This window comes from Procambarus clarkii, chromosome 26 (genome assembly GCF_040958095.1).
Source record: "Procambarus clarkii isolate CNS0578487 chromosome 26, FALCON_Pclarkii_2.0, whole genome shotgun sequence".
NCBI lineage: Eukaryota > Metazoa > Arthropoda > Malacostraca > Decapoda > Cambaridae > Procambarus > Procambarus clarkii.
In genome coordinates, this window is record NC_091175.1 from 26,618,770 (window position 1) to 26,641,419 (window position 22,650).

The 22,650-nt window shown below is 45.3% G+C and overlaps 1 protein-coding gene across 1 annotated transcript in view; it reads right to left on the bottom strand.

Annotated features, from left to right (window-relative positions):
- The window catches only part of LOC123756874 (chondroitin sulfate proteoglycan 4), a 261,088-nt gene that overhangs the window by 47,398 nt on the left and 191,040 nt on the right, over nucleotides 1–22,650 (bottom strand). The window contains exons 11-13 of the mRNA XM_069331572.1: nucleotides 17,984–18,150; nucleotides 14,468–16,385; nucleotides 5,649–5,888 (exon numbers count right to left, since the gene is read on the bottom strand). Of these exons, the coding sequence (XP_069187673.1) occupies nucleotides 5,649–5,888; nucleotides 14,468–16,385; nucleotides 17,984–18,150 (2,325 nt within the window). The remainder of the gene's footprint in view (nucleotides 1–5,648; nucleotides 5,889–14,467; nucleotides 16,386–17,983; nucleotides 18,151–22,650) is intronic.

Here is a 22,650-nt window from a genome sequence, read left to right on the forward strand (position 1 = left end):
TGCAAACTTCTACATGGGTACCATCGAGCAAAAAGTCTTAGTCGACATGAACTTGAAACCGGCCATATACTGCAGGTATGTTGACGACATTTTTACACAGGTACCTGATGTCAGACATCTGCAGGAGCTGAAGGAGGCATTTGAGCAGAGTTCCGTGCTGTGTTTCACTTACGAGATGGAAAAGGATGGGAAGCTGCCCTTTCTAGATGTAACAGTCATGGAAAAGAGCGGAGGTTTCCACACTGCAGTCTACACTAAGGAAACGAACATAGGAATGTGCCTAAATGCCAACAGCGACTGCCCAGACAGGTACAAGAGGAGTGTTGTTAACGCATATGTCGACCGTGCTCTCAGCCACAGCTCAGAATGGAAGCAAGTCGACGAAGAACTCTGTAGGGTAAGGCAGGTCCTAGTCAACAACGGCTTCTCCAATGGTTTCGTCGAAGACATCATAAGAAGGAAAGTGAAACGCCATGCAACCTCTGAAGAGACAACTAACACAACACCTATACCCCCTATTAGACTATTTTACAGGAACTTCTTTTTCACAGCTCATAAAACGGAGGAAAGGGTCCTGAAAGATATTGTTAATAGAAACGTTATCCCTACAGACAAAAATCAGAGGATACAACTGATGATTTACTATAAAACCAGAAAAACGGACTGCCTACTCATGAGAAACTCTTCAGACACAAAACAGAACGCTTTAAAAGAGACTAACGTCGTCTATGCCTTCAAATGCCCTCTTGGGGACTGTAAGCTCCAAAAAACCCAGCATATAGGCAAGACAACAACATCTCTTTCTAGGCGTTTAACGATGCATAAGCAACAGGGCTCCATTAAGGAACATATAATCTCTTCCCACAACCAAACCATCGCCAGAGAAATCCTAGTAAACAACACAGAAATCATCGATAGATACAGCGATAGCAGGTGGCTTGACGTTTGCGAGGCACTACACATCAAGAAGTCAACACCAGCAATCAACAGCCAATTAATGCACAACTATATTCTACCCACCTCAAGACTCCGCTCCAATATAGAAGCATCAAGAAATATGGACCAATAGGCTTTCTACAAACACTTCTATTCAATACCCATTGTTTCGTGTTCTGTCTTGTGTTGATGAAATTAATACCCTCTTAATGCCACCTCTTGTTCTGTCTTGTGTTGATGAAATTAATACCCTATTAATGCCACCTCACCCCATCCACCTCACTCAAATGTAGATATAAACAAAACCGGAGATGTGTAAGTTCTATTCAGTTGTGTATTTGTAAACTAAAGTCTTTGAAAATGTAATAAGTTTTACGAAATGCGCTCGTGTCGCGTCAGACTAGAAATAAAAATGAATTTTGGAGAATTGATTTTTGAATTACCTCCAACAGTGAAAAGAAATGTACGAAAGATTGAGAAAATTCGTGTTAGAATTATTAATCTTACTTTTTCGGTCATATTTAATAATATATGTCTACAGGAAAGACTGCTACCAAAATATACTAATATATATATATATATATATATATATATATATATATATATATATATATATATATATATATATATATATATATATATATATATAAAGAGAATGTTTGTTGAAGGCTGCAAGCCAGACGCTTGGCGCTAGGCTCACCCAACATGACAGGGGAAATGGTATGGGGTATGGGAAGGACATAGGCTGGATGGGATCAAATGCATAGTTAGTGATCAAGGGCAATATCCAAGGAGGATTGCTCTTGGTTTGTGAACTTTGGCACGGTTACCTTGCATTGATTTCAGGGATCAAAGTCCCTGCAGCTCTGTCTCTGACCAGGCTTCCAGGTTGCAGGACTGGCCTGACGTATGTATCACAGCCTGGTTGATCACGTATCTTTTTTGGGGATGAGATTTTTATCGCTTGAGATCAAGTTCTCTCTTGAACACTGTGAGGGGTCGGCCAGTTATGTCCCTTATGTGTAGTGGAAGCGTGTTGAACAGTCTCGGGCCTCTGATGTTGATAGTTCTCTCTTGAACACTGTGAGGGGTCGGTCAGTTATGTCCCTTATGTGTAGTGGAAGCGTGTTGAACAGTCTCGGGCCTCTGATGTTGATAGTTCTCTCTTGAACACTGTGAGGGGTCGGCCAGTTATGTCCCTTATGTGTAGTGGAAGCGTGTTGAACAGTCTCGGGCCTCTGATGTTGATAGTTCTCTCTTGAACACTGTGAGGGGTCGGCCAGTTATGTCCCTTATGTGTAGTGGAAGCGTGTTGAACAGTCTCGGGCCTCTGATGTTGATAGTTCTCTCTTGAACACTGTGAGGGGTCGGCCAGTTATGCCCCTTATGTGTAGTGGAAGCGTGTTGAACAGTCTCGGGCCTCTGATGTTGATAGTTCTCTCTTGAACACTGTGAGGGGTCGGCCAGTTATGCCCCTTATGTGTAGTGGAAGCGTGTTGAACAGTCTCGGGCCTCTGATGTTGATAGTTCTCTCTTGAACACTGTGAGGGGTCGGCCAGTTATGTCCCTTATGTGTAGTGGAAGCGTGTTGAACAGTCTCGGGCCTCTGATGTGTGTGTGAGATGTTTTAGTTCAGATATGAAGGGAAGGTGGCACAGTGTTTCTAATATCGCAAGCAGGTTTTGGGTGAAATCAAGTTCCTTTAGCTTTAGCGATTTTCAATTCCAATTTCAATCCAGAAAACTGAGGGCCAGCGATGTGTTGTGCCGGAGGAACAGACACACAAGAACATTTTTTTTTATCATAAGAATGGTGTTAAAAAAAGAAATGTTACAACATTGTTAATCAAAACAATTATATACAATTATTATACATATTTTCCGTGACCAGTGCAAGTTTTATTCAAAGGTAATTTAGCAAAATGAATGTAACCCTCCGTCCCAGAGATATCCTTTGGTGAGTTGAGTAAAAATATAAAACCCACATTAAAAAAATGCAAATTAAGCTCACTAGCAATAATGAGCTGTATGACTGCCACTTCACGGAGATTCATAATATACACTTGTTTATGTCGGAATTAAATGATATTTGCACTAAAACTTTGCAATTGTTCACCACAATCACGTCTATAAATCCTTATTTCCAGATATATATATATATATATATATATATATATATATATATATATATATATATATATATATATATATATATATATATATATATATATACTGTATATAGAACAGCACAGCACATTAATGAAACCCTTTTGAAAATTACTCGAAAACTGACGCTATTTACAGATTCGAGTTTGAAAGGGCATTTCAAAACGGTGGAGGGAGGGTCAGGGTATGAGAGGGTCGGGGTATGAGAGGGCAGAGGGAGGGTCGGGGTATGAGAGGGCAGAGGGAGGGTCGGGGTATGAGAGGGCAGAGGGAGGGTCGGGGTATGAGAGGGTGGAGGGAGGGTCGGGGTATGAGAGGGTGGAGGGAGGGTCGGGGTATGAGAGGGTGGAGGGAGGGTCGGGGTATGAGAGGGTGGAGGGAGGGTCGGGGTATGAGAGGGCAGAGGGAGGGTCGGGGTATGAGAGGGCGGGTGACCAAACCTCGCACCCTACACCAGGTCACGTGTGAACAGTCACAAGACGAGATAAGAGATGACGAATAAGATATGAGTCTTGCAGTAAAAGATTACAAACGAGAGGAAAGGTTGGGTTTGGATGAAAGGAATTGTCAGGGAGGAAAGCGCCTAGCCATTACAACTATATGGTGTGTTTGGAAGAGGCAAAGTGTTTAAAACACGATACAGATATTACACAATCCTAATAATTAATACACTATGGATCCTGGACGTCTTGTTTCTTTGGAAAACTAGTTTCAACAAATAAGCTTCAAACTGGGAAAAGAAAAATGTGGCTGAGGTTAAACGCTGCCTAATGTGACGCAAAACATGTAAGACAATGCAAGAGTCAATAGATGGAAGAGTCATATTCCCGTATGAACAACACCAAGGAAGGCATCAGTATATACAGTGAATTCCAGTAGTTCATTGGATAAACAAAATCAACCGTGGAGAGACATGGAGCGACAATATACAAGAAGGGTGACAGGCAATAGGCGCTGAACTACAGGCCAGTTTCCCTAACTTGTACACCATGCAAGGTGATGGAGAAGATCGTGAGGAAAAGGCTCGCAGAGCATCTGGAGGGAAATAGCTTTGTAACACACTACCAACATGGGCTCAGAGATGGTAAATCGTGCCTCACAGGGTTAATAGAAATCTATGACCAAGCAACACAAATTAGGCAAGAAAGAGAAGGGTGGGCAGACTGCATTTTCTTGGACTGTCAGAAAGCCTTTGACAGTACCTCACAAAAGGCTGTTACAAAAGTTGGAGCAGCAGGCAGGAGTAAAAGGTAAGGTGCTCCAGTGGATAAGGGAGTATCTAAGCAACAGGAAACAGCGAGTAACTGTGAGGAGGGAGACATCAGAGCGCCAAGATGTCATTAGCGAGGTTTCACAGGGCTCTGTATTTAGACCAATTCTGTTTCTAATATATTTAAACCAACTTCCAGAGGGTATAGACTCATTCCCTCTCAATGTTTGCTGATGATGCAAAACTTATGAGAAGAATCAAGACAGATGAAGATAGACAGAGACTACAGGACGACCTGGACAAATTGGTGGAATGGTCTAGAAAATGGCTGCTAAAGTTCAACTCAGGAAAGTGTAAAGCAATGAAATTAGGCGAAGGGAGCAGAAGGCTGAACTCAATGTATCATCTGGGAGGTGATATCCTGCAAGAGTCAAACAGATAGAAAGATTTGGGGGTTGATATCACACCGAACCTGTCCCCAGAAACCCACATCAAAAGGATATCATCAGCGGCATATGTTAGACTGGCTAACAAAAGAACTGCCTTTAAAAACTTGTGTAAGGAATCGTTCAGAACCTTGTATACCACTTATGTAAGACCAATCCTGGAGAATGCAGCTCCAGCCTGGAGTCCATACCTAGTTAAATACAAGACAAAGTTAGAGAAGATTTAGAGGTATGCCACCAGACTGGTCCCGGAACTGAGGTATGAGCTACGAGAAAAGGCTAAGAGAGCTGAACCTCACATCCCTGGAAGACAGAAGGGTAAGGGGAGACATGATAACCACCTACAAAATTCTCAGGGGGAATTGACAGGGTGGACAAAGACAAACTCTTTAGCACGGGTGGAACACGAAGAAGGGGACACAGGTGGAAACTTAGTAACCAAATGAGCCACACAGACATTACAAAGAATTTTTTTCAGTGTCAGAGTAGTTAACAAATGGAATGCATTAGGCAGTGATGTGGTGGAGGCAGACTCCATACACAGTTTCAAATATAGATATGATAGAGCCCAGTAGGCTCAGGAACCTGTACACCAGTAGATTGACAGTTGAGAGGCGGGACCAAAGAGCCAGAGCTCAACCCCCGCAAGCACAACTAGGTAAATACAAATAGGTAAGTACATGGGGTATTATGACGTTACAATGTCATGTCATATTGTGAATGGTACGCTGACGAAAGTGAAAAGCGAAAACAAATGATGATTGGTCGCAAAATAGTTGATTACTTAGAGGCTAAACTGCCTGTTTCAAACAAAAAGGATCAGCCAAGATTTTTTTTCCTGTAAAACATATCTATTCGCTCTTATTTAAAGTGAACTAGAAAGAAACTTACTTCAGGTCTGAGGAGACTGGCGTCATCCTCGTACTCTGATGTGGTGGTCTGGCCGAAGTCGACCTCCAAGTAGCCATTCTGAGGACGCTGGACGATGACATAAGTGATATCTGAGGGCGCTATATTAGGGTGCATGATCTTGAGGGCGGCCTGGTCGATGGTCACCCTGGAGCCCTCCTCCACCTTCACCGTGGCGTTGTTGAGCACCACCAGCGGCTCCCAGTAGCTCTCCGGGTACACCTGCACCACCACAACCAGGCGGCCACACCAGAAAAAAAGGTATAAGAGAACGTAAAAAATGCAAAGAAATAATGGAAAATTAAAGATATAACGGAGGGAAAGAGAATTACCAGGGGAAAGCGCCACCGACTATATAGCATTTGGAAGGGGTCAGGATAAGGATTTCAGGGTGGGACGGGGGACAGGAATAGTGCCCAAACACTTGTGGACGGTCGGGGGATTGAACGCCGACCCTACATGAAGCGCGACCGTCGCTCTACCGTGCACCCCAAGTGGTTGAGATATATAGGAGGGAGCGGCAGACCGGTGACGTTGAGACAGAGCAGCGGAGGAAACTATATGACGTCATCACTCAGTCCGTTCAGGAGCCGGTCGGCCGAGCGGACAGCACGCTGGACTTGTGATTCTGTGGTCCCGGGTTCGATCCCGGACGCCGGCGAGAAACAAAGGGCAGAGTTTCTTTCACCCTATGCCCCTGTTACCTAGCAGTAAAATAGGTTCGTGGGTGTTAGTCAGCTGTCAGGGGCTGCTTCCTAGGGGTGGAGGCCTGGTCGAGGACCGGGCCGCGGGGACACTAAAGCCCCGAAATCATCTCAAGATAACCTCAAGATAGGAAGGTGAGAAGCTAGGCACTGAGAAGGACAACACAAGGTGTATATATTAGTGATTAACAAAGGAGACGTGTTTTAATTTTTAGGCAATCACTAGGGATGTGACACTGAGCCTCTCACTAGGGAGGTTATCTTGAGGTTATCTTGAGATGATTTCGAGGCTTGGCGTCCCCGCGGCCCGGTCCTCGACCAGGCCTCCTTTTTGTTACACATCGCCAGGAAGCAACCCGTAGCAGCTGTCTAACTCCCAGGTACCTATTTACAGCTAGGTGAACAGGTTCATCAGGGCGAAAGAAACATTTTGCCCATTTGTCTCCGCCTCCACCGGGGATCGAACAGGAAACTCAAGACTGCGAATCCGAAGCGCTGTCTACCCAGCTGTCAGGCGCCCTTATGTGTGGATGTGTAGAGGTAAATTGTGACACTCTGAGCCACACCCCAGGGGCGTGACACTGGGCCATACACCAGGGGCGTGACACTGGGCCATACACCAGGGGCTTGACACTGAGCCATACACCAGGGGCGTGACACTGGGCCATACACCAGGGGCGTGTCACTAAGCCATACACCAGGGGCGTGTCACTAAGCCATACACCAGGGGCGTGACACTGGGCCATACACCAGGGGCGTGACACTGAGCCATACACCAGGGGCGTGACACTGAGCCATACACCAGGGGCGTGTCACTAAGCCATACACCAGGGACGTGACACTGAGCCATACACCAGGGGCGTGTCACTAAGCCATACACCAGGGGCGTGATACTGAGCCATACACCAGGGGCGTGTCACTGAGCCATACACCAGGGGCGTGTCACTGAGCCATACACCAGGGGCGTGACACTGAGCCATACACCAGGGGCGTGTCACTAAGCCATACACCAGGGGCGTGACACTGGGCCATACACCAGGGGCGTGACACTGGGCCATACACCAGGGGCGTGATACTGAGCCATACACCAGGGGCGTGACACTGGGCCATACACCAGGGGCGTGACACTGGGCCATACACCAGGGGCGTGACACTGGGCCATACACCAGGGGCGTGTCACTGAGCCATACACCAGGGGCGTGACACTGAGCCATACACCAGGGGCGTATCACTAAGCCATACACCAGGGGCGTATCACTAAGCCATACACCAGGGGCGTGACACTGAACCATACACCAGGGGCGTATCACTAAGCCATACACCAGGGGCGTGACACTGGGCCATACACCAGGGGCGTGACACTGGGCCATACACCAGGGGCGTGTCACTAAGCCATACACCAGGGGCGTGACACTGGGCCATACACCAGGAGCGTGACACTGGGCCATACACCAGGGGCGTGACACTGGGCCATACACCAGGGGCGTGACACTGGGCCATACACCAGGGGCGTGACACTGGGCCATACACCAGGGGCGTGACACTGGGCCATACACCAGGGGCGTGACACTGAGCCATACACCAGGGGCGTGTCACTAAGCCATACACCAGGGGCGTGTCACTGAGCCATACACCAGGGGCGTGACACTGAGCCATACACCAGGGGCGTATCACTAAGCCATACACCAGGGGCGTATCACTAAGCCATACACCAGGGGCGTGACACTGAACCATACACCAGGGGCGTATCACTAAGCCATACACCAGGGGCGTGACACTGGGCCATACACCAGGGGCGTGACACTGGGCCATACACCAGGGGCGTGTCACTAAGCCATACACCAGGGGCGTGACACTGAGCCATACACCAGGGGCGTGTCACTAAGCCATACACCAGGGGCGTGACACTGAGCCATACACCAGGGGCGTGTCACTAAGCCATACACCAGGGGCGTGACACTGAGCCATACACCAGGGGCGTGTCACTAAGCCATACACCAGGGGCGTGTCACTGAGCCATACACCAGGGGCGTGACACTGAGCCATACACCAGGGGCGTGTCACTAAGCCATACACCAGGGGCGTGTCACTGAGCCATACACCAGGGGCGTGACACTGAACCATACACCAGGGGCGTATCACTAAGCCATACACCAGGGGCGTGACACTGAGCCATACACCAGGGGCGTGACACTGAGCCATACACCAGGGGCGTGTCACTAAGCCATACACCAGGGACGTGACACTGAGCCATACACCAGGGGCGTGTCACTAAGCCATACACCAGGGGCGTGACACTGAGCCATACACCAGGGGCGTGTCACTAAGCCATACACCAGGGGCGTGTCACTGAGCCATACACCAGGGGCGTGACACTGAGCCATACACCAGGGGCGTATCACTAAGCCATACACCAGGGGCGTGACACTGAGCCATACACCAGGGGCGTGACACTGAGCCATACACCAGGGGCGTGTCACTAAGCCATACACCAGGGGCGTGACACTGAGCCATACACCAGGGGCGTGTCACTAAGCCATACATCAGGGGCGTGTCACTAAGCCATACACCAGGGGCGTGACACTGAGCCATACACCAGGGGCGTGACACTGGGCCATACACCAGGGGCGTGACACTGGGCCATACACCAGGGGCGTGACACTGGGCCATACACCAGGGGCGTGACACTGGGCCATACACCAGGGGCGTGACACTGGGCCATACACCAGGGGCGTGACACTGGGCCATACACCAGGGGCGTGACACTGGGCCATACACCAGGGGCGTGACACTGGGCCATTCACCAGAGGGACTGCAACAACTGAGCATTTGTTAGATAGCTTGCAGATAGCTCTATCATTCTAGCAGATAGCTCTATCATTCTAGCAGATAGCTCTATCATTCTAGCAGATAGCTCTATCATTCTAGCAGATAGCTCCATCATTCTAGCAGATAGCTCCATCATTCTAGCAGATAGCTGTATCATTCTAGCAGATAGCTGTATCATTCTAGCAGATAGCTCCATCATCTAGCTGATAGCTGTATCATTCTAGCAGATAGCTGTATCTTTCTAGCAGATAGCTCTATCATTCTAGCAGATAGCTCTATCATTCTAGCAGATAGCTCCATCATTCTAGCAGATAGCTCCATCATTCTAGCAGATAGCTTCATCATTCTAGCAGATAGCTCCATCATTCTAGCAGATAGCTCCATCATTCTAGCAGATAGCTCCATCATTCTAGCAGATAGCTCTATCATTCTATGTAGATAGCTCTCAATATAGCAGATAGCTCCATCATTCTAACAGATAGCTCTATCATTCCAGCAGATAGATCTATCATTCCAGCAGATAGCTCTATCATTCCAGCAGATAGCTCTATCATTCTAGCAGATAGCTCTATCATTCCAGCAGATAGCTCTATCATTCCAGCAGATAGCTCTATCATTCCAGCAGATAGCCCTATCAGTATAGCAGATAGCTCTATCAGCATAGCAGATAGCTCTATCATCCTAGCAGACAGCTCTATCATTCTAGCAGATAGCTCTATCATTCTATGCAGATAGCTCTATCATTCTAGCAGATAGCTCTACCATTCTAGCAGATAGCTCTCTCAAAATAGCAGATAGCTCCATCATTCTAGCAGATAGCTCTACCATTCTAGCAGATAGCTCCCTCAATATAGCAGACAGCTCCATCATTCTAGCAGATAGCTCTCTCAATATAGCTGATAGCTCCATCATTCTAGCAGATAGCTCCATCATTCTAGCAGATAGCTACATCATTCTAGCAGATAGCTCCATCATTCTAGCAGACAGCTCCATCATTCTAACAGATAGGTCAATCATTCAAGCATATAGCTCTATCATTATAGCAGACAGCTCCATCATTCTAACAAATATCTCCATCATTCTAGCATATAGCTCTCTCAATATAGCAGATAGCTCCATCATTCTAGCATATAGCTCCATCATTCTAGCAGATAGCTCCATCATTCTAGCATATAGCTCCATCATTCTAGCATATAGCTCCATCATTCTAGCATATAGCTCCATCATTCTAGCAGATAGCTGTATCATTCTAGCAGATAGCTGTATCATTCTAGCAGATAGCTCCATCATCTAGCTGATAGCTGTATCATTCTAGCAGATAGCTGTATCTTTCTAGCAGATAGCTATCATTCTAGCAGATAGCTCTATCATTCTAGCAGATAGCTCCATCATTCTAGCAGATAGCTCCATCATTCTAGCAGATAGCTTCATCATTCTAGCAGATAGCTCCATCATTCTAGCAGATAGCTCCATCATTCTAGCAGATAGCTCCATCATTCTAGCAGATAGCTCTATCATTCTATGCAGATAGCTCTCAATATAGCAGATAGCTCCATCATTCTAGCAGATAGCTCTATCATTCCAGCAGATAGATCTATCATTCCAGCAGATAGCTCTATCATTCCAGCAGATAGCTCTATCATTCTAGCAGATAGCTCTATCATTCCAGCAGATAGCTCTATCATTCCAGCAGATAGCTCTATCATTCCAGCAGATAGCTCTATCAGTATAGCAAATAGCTCTACCAGCATAGCAGATAGCTCTATCATCCTAGCAGACAGCTCTATCATTCTAGCAGATAGCTCTATCATTCTATGCAGATAGCTCTATCATTCTAGCAGATAGCTCTACCATTCTAGCAGATAGCTCTCTCAAAATAGCAGATAGCTCCATCATTCTAGCAGATAGCTCTACCATTCTAGCAGATAGCTCCCTCAATATAGCAGACAGCTCCATCATTCTAGCAGATAGCTCTCTCAATGTAGCTGATAGCTCCATCATTCTAGCAGATAGCTCCATCATTCTAGCAGATAGCTACATCATTCTAGCAGATAGCTCCATCATTCTAGAAGACAGCTCCATCATTCTAACAGATAGGTCAATCATTCAAGCATATAGCTCTATCATTATAGCAGACAGCTCCATCATTCTAACAAATATCTCCATCATTCTAGCAGATAGTTCTATCATTCTAGCATATAGCTCCATCATTCTAGCAGATAGCTCCATCATTCTAGCAGATAACTCCATCATTCTAGCAGATAGTTCTATCATTCTAGCATATAGCTCCATCATTCTAGCAGATAGCTCCATCATTCTAGCAGATAACTCCATCATTCTAGCAGATAGTTCTATCATTTCAATACCACAATGATTGGAAATTTTGGCCGTTCCTTGCAGGTGTTTCGTGTATTTATGTAACACAAATGTGGCAAGGACAGGTGTGTAACTAGCGTGTGTTGCTCAGTGTAGCACAGCAACACTTGTGGGAGCATGATATATTATTTGTGAGTGTCTAAAATATTTACTCTATGCTTCATCTAGAGTTGAGATGTGAACATGTTTGCTTGGAGTAAATAGCTCCTTCAAACAGACAAGAAAACCAAACAATAGCGTTTGTCCGAAACGCGATGCGTTCTTGTGGCTTTAGGTATTGTGTGTACTATCTTTAAATCTAACTTTATGTATGTAACTCAATGTATATACGTTTACCTGAATATAAAATCTAAATCTAAAATCTAAATCAATGATGGTACACGACAGCTCTCCTCTCGCTTTAATCATTAGGTTGAGAGCGCTTGTACTAATTTGGTAATTGAATTATATCTTGCCTTCCCTCTCAGTGTGGTTCACTTGTCTCAGTCATGGGGTTGTGCTCTCAGAGTGTGGTTCACTTGTCTCAGTCATGGGGTTGTACTCTCAGTGTGGTTCACTTGTCTCAGTCATGGGGTTGTGCTCTCAGTGTGGTTCACTTGTCTCAGTCATGGGGTTGTGCTCTCTGAGTGGTTCACTTGTCTCAGTCATGGGGTTGTGCTCTCAGAGTGTGGTTCACTTGTCTCAGTCATGGGGTTGTGCTCTCAGAGTGTGGTTCACTTGTCTCAGTCATGGGGTTGTGCTCTCAGAGTGGTTCACTTGTCTCAGTCATGGGGTTGTACTCTCAGTGTGGTTCACTTGTCTCAGTCATGGGGTTGTACTCTCAGAGTGTGGTTCACTTGTCTCAGTCATGGGGTTGTGCTCTCTGAGTGGTTCATTTGTCTCAGTCATGGGGTTGTACTCTCAGTGTGGTTCACTTGTCTCAGTCATGGGGTTGTGCTCTCTGAGTGGTTCATTTGTCTCAGTCATGGGGTTGTGCTCTCAGAGTGTGGTTCACTTGTCACAGTCATGGGGTTGTGCTCTCTGAGTGGTTCACTTGTCTCAGTCATGGGGTTGTGCTCTCAGAGTGTGGTTCACTTGTCTCAGTCATGGGGTTGTGCTCTCAGAGTGGTTCACTTGTCTCAGTCATGGGGTTGTACTCTCAGAGTGTGGTTCACTTGTCTCAGTCATGGGGTTGTACTCTCAGAGTGTGGTTCACTTGTCTCAGTCATGGGGTTGTGCTCTCTGAGTGGTTCACTTGTCTCAGTCATGGGGTTGTGCTCTCTGAGTGGTTCATTTGTCTCAGTCATGGGGTTGTGCTCTCTGAGTGGTTCACTTGTCTCAGTCATGGGGTTGTGCTCTCTGAGTGTGGTTCATTTGTCTCAGTCATGGGGTTGTGCTCTCAGAGTGTGGTTCACTTGTCACAGTCATAGGGTTGTGCTCTCTGAGTGGTTCACTTGTCTCAGTCATGGGGTTGTACTCTCAGAGTGTGGTTCACTTGTCTCAGTCATGGGGTTGTACTCTCAGAGTGGTTCACTTGTCTTAGTCATGGGGTTGTACTCTCAGAGTGTGGTTCACTTGTCTCAGTCATGGGGTTGTACTCTCAGAGTGTGGTTCACTTGTCTCAGTCATGGGGTTGTGCTCTCAGAGTGTGGTTCACTTGTCTCAGTCATGGGGTTGTACTCTCAGAGTGTGGTTCACTTGTCACAGTCATGGGGTTGTGCTCTCTGAGTGGTTCACTTGTCTCAGTCATGGGGTTGTGCTCTCAGAGTGTGGTTCACTTGTCTCAGTCATGGGGTTGTGCTCTCAGAGTGGTTCACTTGTCTCAGTCATGGGGTTGTACTCTCAGAGTGTGGTTCACTTGTCTCAGTCATGGGGTTGTACTCTCAGAGTGTGGTTCACTTGTCTCAGTCATGGGGTTGTGCTCTCAGAGTGTGGTTCACTTGTCACAGTGATGGGGTTGTGCTCTCTGAGTGTGGTTCACTTGTCACAGTCATGGGGTTGTGCTCTCTGAGTGTGGTTCACTTGTCACAGTCATGGGGTTGTGCTCTCTGAGTGGTTCACTTGTCTCAGTCATGGGGTTGTACTCTCAGAGTGTGGTTCATTTGTCTCAGTCATGGGGTTGTACTCTCAGAGTGTGGTTCACTTGTCTCAGTCATGGGGTTGTGCTCTCAGAGTGTGGTTCACTTGTCTCAGTCATGGGGTTGTGCTCTCAGAGTGGGGTTCACTTGTCTCAGTCCAAGTGCTGTATCTCCAAAAGCAGCTCAAACCTCTCAGAGAAGTTTACTTATCTAAACAAGAGAATTCAATCCCATCCAAAGTGGTTCACTTCTAGAAATAGAGCTGCATCTCAAAGCTGGTTACGTCTCTCAGCCAGGGTGTTAAAAGCTCCCAAAGAGGTTCACTTCTCTGACATATGGAGTTCAATCCTTCCACATAGGCTTGTTTTATCCACATATGGTATTTAACCCTCCAAGAACAGCCTATTTTCCTCAGCCATGATGTTCAGCCATACCACAGCAATTAATTTATTTCAGCAATGGTATTTAACATCCTCAAAGTGGTTCATCCATCTCATTCATGGTGTTCAATCCTCCCGGAGGGGTCAAAATCTCTCAAACATGTTTAGCCTTCCAAGATTCAATTACATTATTATATTCTCTAATAAACGATAATAAGTGTCTTTTGCTGCAACATTCAAAACGTTTGTCCTGTCAACTTCATAATAAATGCTGAATGTTTCATGGAATTCTAATTTGCATCATTTCCTGCTAAATCACGATTTTCAAGTATTTGAGACAGAATGTAATTCTCTTAACTTAAAAGTTACAAAACAAAATCGTTTTTAAGACATGGATATGATCGTCAAAGTAAATTGCTTTTAAAAATGACTTAAAAATCAAAATATATCCTTACCTTAATCTCGAAGATGCCGTCAGTGGTTGTATCGCCGATTCTCGCCTGGAAGCGAAATTCATCCCTAAAACTGGGTTCTCCTTTGTTAATATACTTGAGATTTCCGGTCTGAAGGTCTGCCTCTGTAAACTGATGCTTGACACCGGACTGTCCGTGCATCACCAGGCGGCCATATCGCGGCGGTGTGGTCACGTGGAACACGATAGCTGACCCCCACGCGTTCATATTGGTCTCCACGCTCAAGTTGTAGTTGGAGACGACGGCCTCCTGGCCTCGTGGGACAATGATCCCACTGTTATTGACAATCTCGATAAAGGGTTCAGATGCCACGATCTCCAAGATGCCCGTAGAGGAGAGATCTCCGTCCGTAACGGAGATTACAGCCTTGCCGTAAGAAGGCCCATCATGGCGAAACACAATGCGACGTCGGTCGATATCTTCCTGTGTAAACAAATATACAGGTTCGGATCTGTCCTCTACATGGAAAAATTCACCATTGGGGATTTTCCGTCTGGTGTACTGGATCTGTGTTGAAGGAGTATCTAAGTCTGGGTCAATATACAACAAGTCATTGGAAGTCACAACTCTTTCACTTTGTGTGACAACATTAAGAACCTTCTCCATGATCCTGATTGGATGATTATCATTGATCATGATGATTCGAAAGTGCATAATTCCCACATATTGAAAATCCACATCTGGATCCTCAGCTAAAGCCACGAACAGAAAACGATCTTTAGTTGTTTCTGAATCATCGTGTTGATAAAATACTGAACCAGATTTGATCTCATGTAAAGTAAAGAATGTGGTATTTATTCTGTCTGGAAGAATCATTGACTCATCAATTATGTTGATTGAGCCATGCTTAGGCGACGAAGTGACATTGAAAACAATATTACTTATTCCTCGGACTTCTATATTCAAATATTTGTCTGTAATTTTCTCCCTGGAGCCCTCCTGAACGTCCAGGCGTTCGACAACGATGTTAGCGTCCACAGGAGGCGGGTTGTGTCTTATATTGAAGGTATGGACCTCACTGGTGCGACCATTACTGGAAACTTGAAATTGAAAGGAATCACGAAGAGTTGAGTAGCTCTTACGGTGTAGTTTGTATTTGATTCTGCCTTTGGCAATGTCTTCCTGACTAAAAGTGGAACCTTTTTCCAGTTGTTTATGTTGGGTCAAGTCTCCGGAGCTTAAGAAGATAGCGCCATATAATGGAGGAATTACAATCTTATACATGATATCTTTGCCAGGAGTAGCATCTGGTTTTGTCTCACTTTGGAGAAAACCTTCAGAGATAAAACTCTCCTGGATTCTGTCGATGAGCAGCTCAGCATTCCTGATAACATCAACCGTAACAGACACAAACGAAATTCCGAAGGTATACTCTGTTGGGAACATATGTTGACCAGCAGATATCTTAAACCTGAACTCATCTTCACTGGGTTCCTTAGAGGTGTGTTTGTACCTTATCTTGTCCTTCTCCAGCTGTCGACTGCTGAACTGGTTCACGTTCTGCCAGCGATCGCTGCTGCGCAGTCTTTGGACGGCGCCGAAACGAGGTAAACCCGTTATGTCAAAGTGAATCTCTAGGTCTTGTTCTGGAGTGTTTGTGGTGTAGGAGAGGTTCATGGGGGTGATCATGGCCCAGCTGCCGTGGGTGAGACTCAACCCCGTGTTGTTGACTAGATACACTTGCAGGTCGAAGGCTGCCACTCTCAAGATGGTTGGTTCTCCAGTCTCGATGCCGTCTGAGACTTTGAGGACGATCTTGGTATTGGGTTCTCCTCGGTGGACGTATGATATGACTCCCTGGTTGAGCTGCTCCTGGGTGAAGGAGTGAATAGGAATACCTGTCGACTTGGAGTTCTCCAGGTAGCTTCCATCGCGCTCCTTCAGGTTAAGAACTGTTATTCTGAAGAACAAAAATTAACATGTCTTACTGTAAGCAATATATAAGTAATACATTTAATTAATTATATTGTATATGTATCGTTGAAGTATCTTGGGAGTAATAAATCTACTGATATAGTTTTGTATACACGTGAAGAGACGATTAGGCAGCTTTAAGCTAATTGATATAATTTAGAATATCCGTGCTAGTGAGTGGGGAAAGTCGAGAGGTTTAGAAGTGGGGAGAAAGGGGGGGACTTGGAAGAAAAGGGAGGGGGAGGTAGTGGCTGTGGGAGTGAGGAAGAATGAGTCAAGAGGAGTGAGGAGGGAAGATGAGGTTTACTTTTGTTTAGGGGACGGGGTGTCTTGAAGAGTAAAGAAGATGGAGAGGTGCAGGTGGAAGAAAAAGTTTTGGAGGTGTGAGAAGTGAGGTGTGGGAATGAGGTAGGGACGATAGAGAAGCTAAACATGGTAGAATACAATAATACAGCGCCTCTAAACTAGTCTGTCACCACCACCACAACAACAGCAATGATTAAAAAAATGAACTTACTACTAATAGTGTTTCAGTTAAATGAAAACTTTATTTAGATATGTATAACTTAATAATGAATGCATCATTTTCAGTTTTTGCTCACGAAACCTCATCTTAACACAAACGAACTGAGCCTTTTGTAATTAGTTCTACCTCTCATTAGCAATGGTAATCACTTGAAAGAACTTGTGTGAGACCAGTTTTCTAAACATGTGTAAACATATTGAGAAAGGTGTTTAATTAATTGTACCTGTATTCAAGCCCACAACAACTGAGGTGTATTTTTGTAGTAGTAGTAAGAGAGAAAGAGAGAGAGAGAGACAGAGAGAGAGAGAGAGAGAGAGAGAGAGAGAGAGAGAGAGAGAGAGAGAGAGAGACAGACAGACAGACAGACAGACAGACAGACAGACAGACAGACAGACAGACAGAGACAGAGACAGAGACAGAGACAGAGAGAGAGAGAGAGAGAGAGAGAGAGAGACAGAGACAGAGAGAGAGAGAGAGAGAGAGAGAAGTAGACAGACAGACAGACAGACAGACAGACAGACAGACAGACAGACAGACAGACAGAGAGAGAGACATCAAAATCTCAGCAATAACTAGCATTTCGATGTCACTTCAATAAATCCATAAGGGTAAAATGAGAGGAAATTGCACCTGCCAGTCTCTTGATACGTCACAACATACAAAATAATGGGTGCTAAAACGCTTGAACCCAAACCACCCACCAAACCTAACCAACATATGCATAAAAAATATGGTAATTTATATATCGCTACATTTGCTAGTACCATTTATTTTGTACGTTCTGGACCATAGCGTACAAAATGAGTTGCATTAGTTAAGAAAACGGGTTGAAGGTATCCCCGCAGCCCATCTCCCTAAGGTTTCCCAACGTCAAGAAACAGTCGTACCAAAATGTCCTTATCCTAGCCTACCAGAGGACCCAAAACAGAAAACGGGACGGTATGTCAATTTCGCGAGCCGCTATCATTTTCAAGCACGACAATTTTTCCTCTTAGAGTATACGTCAAAATGCGACGCTCTATTAAGAGGACGGGTTGATCTAGGGGATGATAACTGACCTGAGCTTGCTGGGCGGGGTGTCGCTGTCGACGACCGAGACGATCTCAGGGGTGAGTACCTTGGTGGTGCCAGCAGCCAGCCTCAACACTTTCCCTGGCGGCAGCTGGAGAGTTGGCGCGTCGTTCCTGGCTATCACACGGACTGGCAACACGAACCGGTGTCGAGACTGTCACAATAAAGCAATGGCATTAGATATATATAGATATATATAGATATATATAGTGTGGCACAGGTGAGATGACTAACAGGTCAGGTACACGTGAACTGACTACCAGATACATATGAAAAGACTTTTAGATACACCTTAGTAAACACAAGATTTATCTGAGACAAATGTCTAGTAGACGCTATAAGAAGTCCACCAAACTCACGGGACAAGGCTGTCAGACACATAAGAGGTCCTATGGGACACATAAGAGGTCCTATGGGACACATAAGAGGTCCTATGGGACACATAAGAGGTCCTATGGGACACATAAGAGGTCCTATGGGACACATAAGAGGTCCTATGGGACACATAAGAGGTCCTATGGGACACATAAGAGGTCCTATGGGACACATAAGAGGTCCTATGGGACACATAAGAGGTCCTATGGGACACATAAGAGGTCCTATGGGACACATAAGAGGTCCTATGGGACACATAAGAGGTCCTATGGGACACATAAGAGGTCCTATGGGACACATAAGAGGTCCTATGGGACACATAAGAGGTCCTATGGGACACATAAGAGGTCCTATGGGACACATAAGAGGTCCTATGGGACACATAAGAGGTCCAATGCGACACATAAGAGGTCCTATGGGATACATAAGAAGTCCTGTTTAAACCTATGGGATAACTGTCTGACACGTGAGAAATATTTAGAAATACATGTAAAGACTATCCACGATACATTGGTAGGCTATCAGTGATACAGGGGGGACAGTAACGGTGATACATAGGAACATATCTGTTACTGAAGTACAGAACACGTTACAGAGGTGCAGAACATGTTACTGAAGTACAGAACACGTTACAGAGGTGCAGAACATGTTACTGAAGTACAGAACACGTTACAGAGGTGCAGAACATGTTACTGAAGTACAGAACACGTTACAGAGGTGCAGAACATGTTACTGAAGTACAGAACACGTTACAGAGGCACAGAACATGTTACAGAGGTACAGAACACGTTACAGAGGTGCAGAACATGTTACAGAGGTACAGAACACGTTACAGAGGTGCAGAACATGTTACAGAGGTGCAGAACATGTTACAGAGGTACAGAACACGTTACAGAGGTGCAGAACACGTTACAGAGGTGCAGAACATGTTACTGAAGTACAGAACACGTTACAGAGGTGCAGAACATGTTACTGAAGTACAGAACACGTTACAGAGGTACAGAACACGTTACAGAGGTGCAGAACACGTTACAGAGGTACAGAACATGATACTGAAGTACAGAACACGTTACAGAGGTGCAGAACATGTTACAGAGGTGCAGAACATGTTACAGAGGTACAGAACACGTTACAGAGGTACAGAACATGTTACTGAAGTACAGAACACGTTACAGAGGTACAGAACATGTTACTGAAGTACAGAACACGTTACAGAGGTGCAGAACATGTTACTGAAGTACAGAACACGTTACAGAGGTACAGAACACGTTACAGAGGTGCAGAACACGTTACAGAGGTACAGAACACGTTACAGAGGTACAGAACATGTTACTGAAGTACAGAACACGTTACAGAGGTACAGAACATGTTACTGAAGTACAGAACACGTTACAGAGGTGCAGAACATGTTACTGAAGTACAGAACACGTTACAGAGGTACAGAACATGTTACTGAAGTACAGAACACGTTACAGAGGTACAGAACATGTTACTGAAGTACAGAACACGTTACAGAGGTACAGAACATGTTACTGAAGTACAGAACACGTTACAGAGGTGCAGAACATGTTACAGAGGTACAGAACACGTTACAGAGGTACAGAACATGTTACAGAGGTGCAGAACACGTTACAGAGGTACAGAACATGTTACAGAGGTGCAGAACATGTTACAGAGGTGCAGAACACGTTACAGAGGTACAGAACACGTTACAGAGGTACAGAACATGTTACAGAGGTACAGAACACACACACATGGCGCAAGTTGTGCCTACATATAAGTGCGTGTCCCAGCGGGGAAGACATTCTGCCCAATATATTTTACGTTATTTAATTAACGTAAATCGTTTATATTACGTCTGCAAGAATCTATAATATGTAAATAGCTTCAAGTTGTGGTAATTTAGGAATGTAGACTATATACCGATATTCTCAAACCAGTCTAATGAAAGCTGAGTGCTGTGCCTTGAGGTTATCTTGAGATGATTTCGGGGCTTAGCGTCCCCGCGACCCGGTCCTCGACCAGGCCTCCTTTTTGTTACACATCCCCAGGAAGCAGCCCCTAGCAGCTGTCTAACTCCCAGGTACCTATTTACTGCTAGGTGAACAGGGGCAGCAGGGCTTAGGGGGGCTTGCCTGCCAAGGGAGTTAGAGTAGTTAGCAGGAACATAGATCTATAATATTCCGTGATACCTCGTAGTGAAAACGGTCTGCTGCCATTTGGCTGTTTCCTCTGTGATAGCCCGCAGTCAAAGCCTCCACCAACCACTTGACTTGCAAATGTAATCCTCCTCAATCATTCCAGCGGCCTGCAGCCGTATAACTATGCCTTGTTCCATGACCTTCCTCTTTGATACATCTACACTAAACGGTCCAGGTTGCTGGTTGAACCTCAAGCACTTGATATGCAGGTAATAACGCCATGCACCTGTCGAAATTATCCTCGTTTAATGTGCCGCAGTTTTTGACCTCGGGCGTCAGACGAACGTTGCTTTTGTGAACGAAAAACGTAATATTACCTTATCCTCTACTAATGACCCCTCGGTGTCGATAGGTCAGCTTGGTGTCCTAGGTTCGACCGCTTCTGTATAGACACACAACCTATCATGGCCTATCCCAGCTACTGTGTCTTGTTCCACCTCTCTCTGTGATGGTCTGCTTGTATTGGAACGTTGTTATCTTTGACACAGCCTTGATGATTGTGCTTTGTCAGGCATAAACCTTGATGTTTGTGCTTTGTCAGGCATAAACCTTGATGTTTGTGCTTTGTCAGGCATAAACCTTGATGATTGTGCTTTGTCAGGCATAAACCTTGATGTTTGTGCTTTGTCAGGCATAAACCTTGTTGTTTGTGCTTGGTCAGGCATAAACCTTGTTGTTTGTGCTTTGTCAGGCATAAACCTTGATGTTTGTGCTTTGTCAGGTATAAACCTTGATGTTTGTGCTTTGTCAGGCATAAACCTTGTTGTTTGTGCTTTGTCAGGCATAAACCTTGTTGTTTGTGCTTTGTCAGGCATAAACCTTGTTGTTTGTGCTTTGTCAGGCATAAACCTTGATGTTTGTGCTTTGTCAGGCATAAACCTTGTTGTCTGTGCTTTGTCAGGCATAAACCTTGATGTTTGTGCTTTGTCAGGCATAAACCTTGATGTTTGTGCTTTGTCAGGCATAAACCTTGATGTTTGTGCTTTGTCAGGCATAAACCTTGTTGTTTGTGCTTTGTCAGGCATAAACCTTGATGTTTGTGCTTTGTCAGGCATAAACCTTGTTGTTTGTGCTTTGTCAGGCATAAACCTTGATGTTTGTGCTTTGTCAGGCATAAACCTTGATGTTTGTGCTTTGTCAGGCATAAACCTTGTTGTTTGTGCATTGTCAGGCATAAACCTTGATGTTTGTGCTTTGTCAGGCATAAACCTTGTTGTTTGTGCTTTGTCAGGCATAAACCTTGTTGTTTGTGCTTTGTCAGGCATAAACCTTGATGTTTGTGCTTTGTCAGGCATAAACCTTGATGTTTGTGCTTTGTCAGGCATAAACCTTGTTGTTTGTGCTTTGTCAGGCATAAACCTTGATGATTGTGCTTTGTCAGGCATAAACTTCTCTGTTTATGCTTGGTCAGGCATAAACCTTTCTACAGAAATTCGTTTACACCAGCTCACAAGATGGAGTAAAGAGCCGTAAAAGACATCAGCGAGAGGTACATGGCCTCCCACAAACCATAAGATACAGTTTAACATTAACTACGAGAGCAAGAATACCACAAACTAACTCATTGTTGGCTCTTCCAACATAACACGAAACGCCTTGAAAAAGACTGTCAAACCCAACGATCTCAGTATATTGGCAAGACAACAACTACATCTCTTTCAAGGTTGTTGTTGTTGTTGTTGTTAAAGATTCGTTACCTGGAACAAAAAGTTCTAAGTAGCACGGGCTATGGTGAGCCCGTAGTGCCTTGTCTTTCAAGGCGCCTGACAATATACAAGCAGCGAGGCTCTGTCATATAGAACACGTAATTTCTATAGTTTAGCTTGGACGATGATGCCTGACAGCTGGGTGGACAGCGCTTCGGATTCGTAGTCGTGAGGTTCCGGGTTCGATCCCCGGTAGAGGCGGAAACAAATGGGCAAAATGTTTCTTTCACCCCGGATGCCCCTGTTACCTAGCAGTAAATAGGTACCTGGGAGTTAGACAGATGCTACGGGCTGCTTCCTGAGGGGGGATGTGTAACAAAAAAAAGAGGCCTGGTCGAGAACCGGGCCGCGAGGACGCTAAGCCCCGAAATC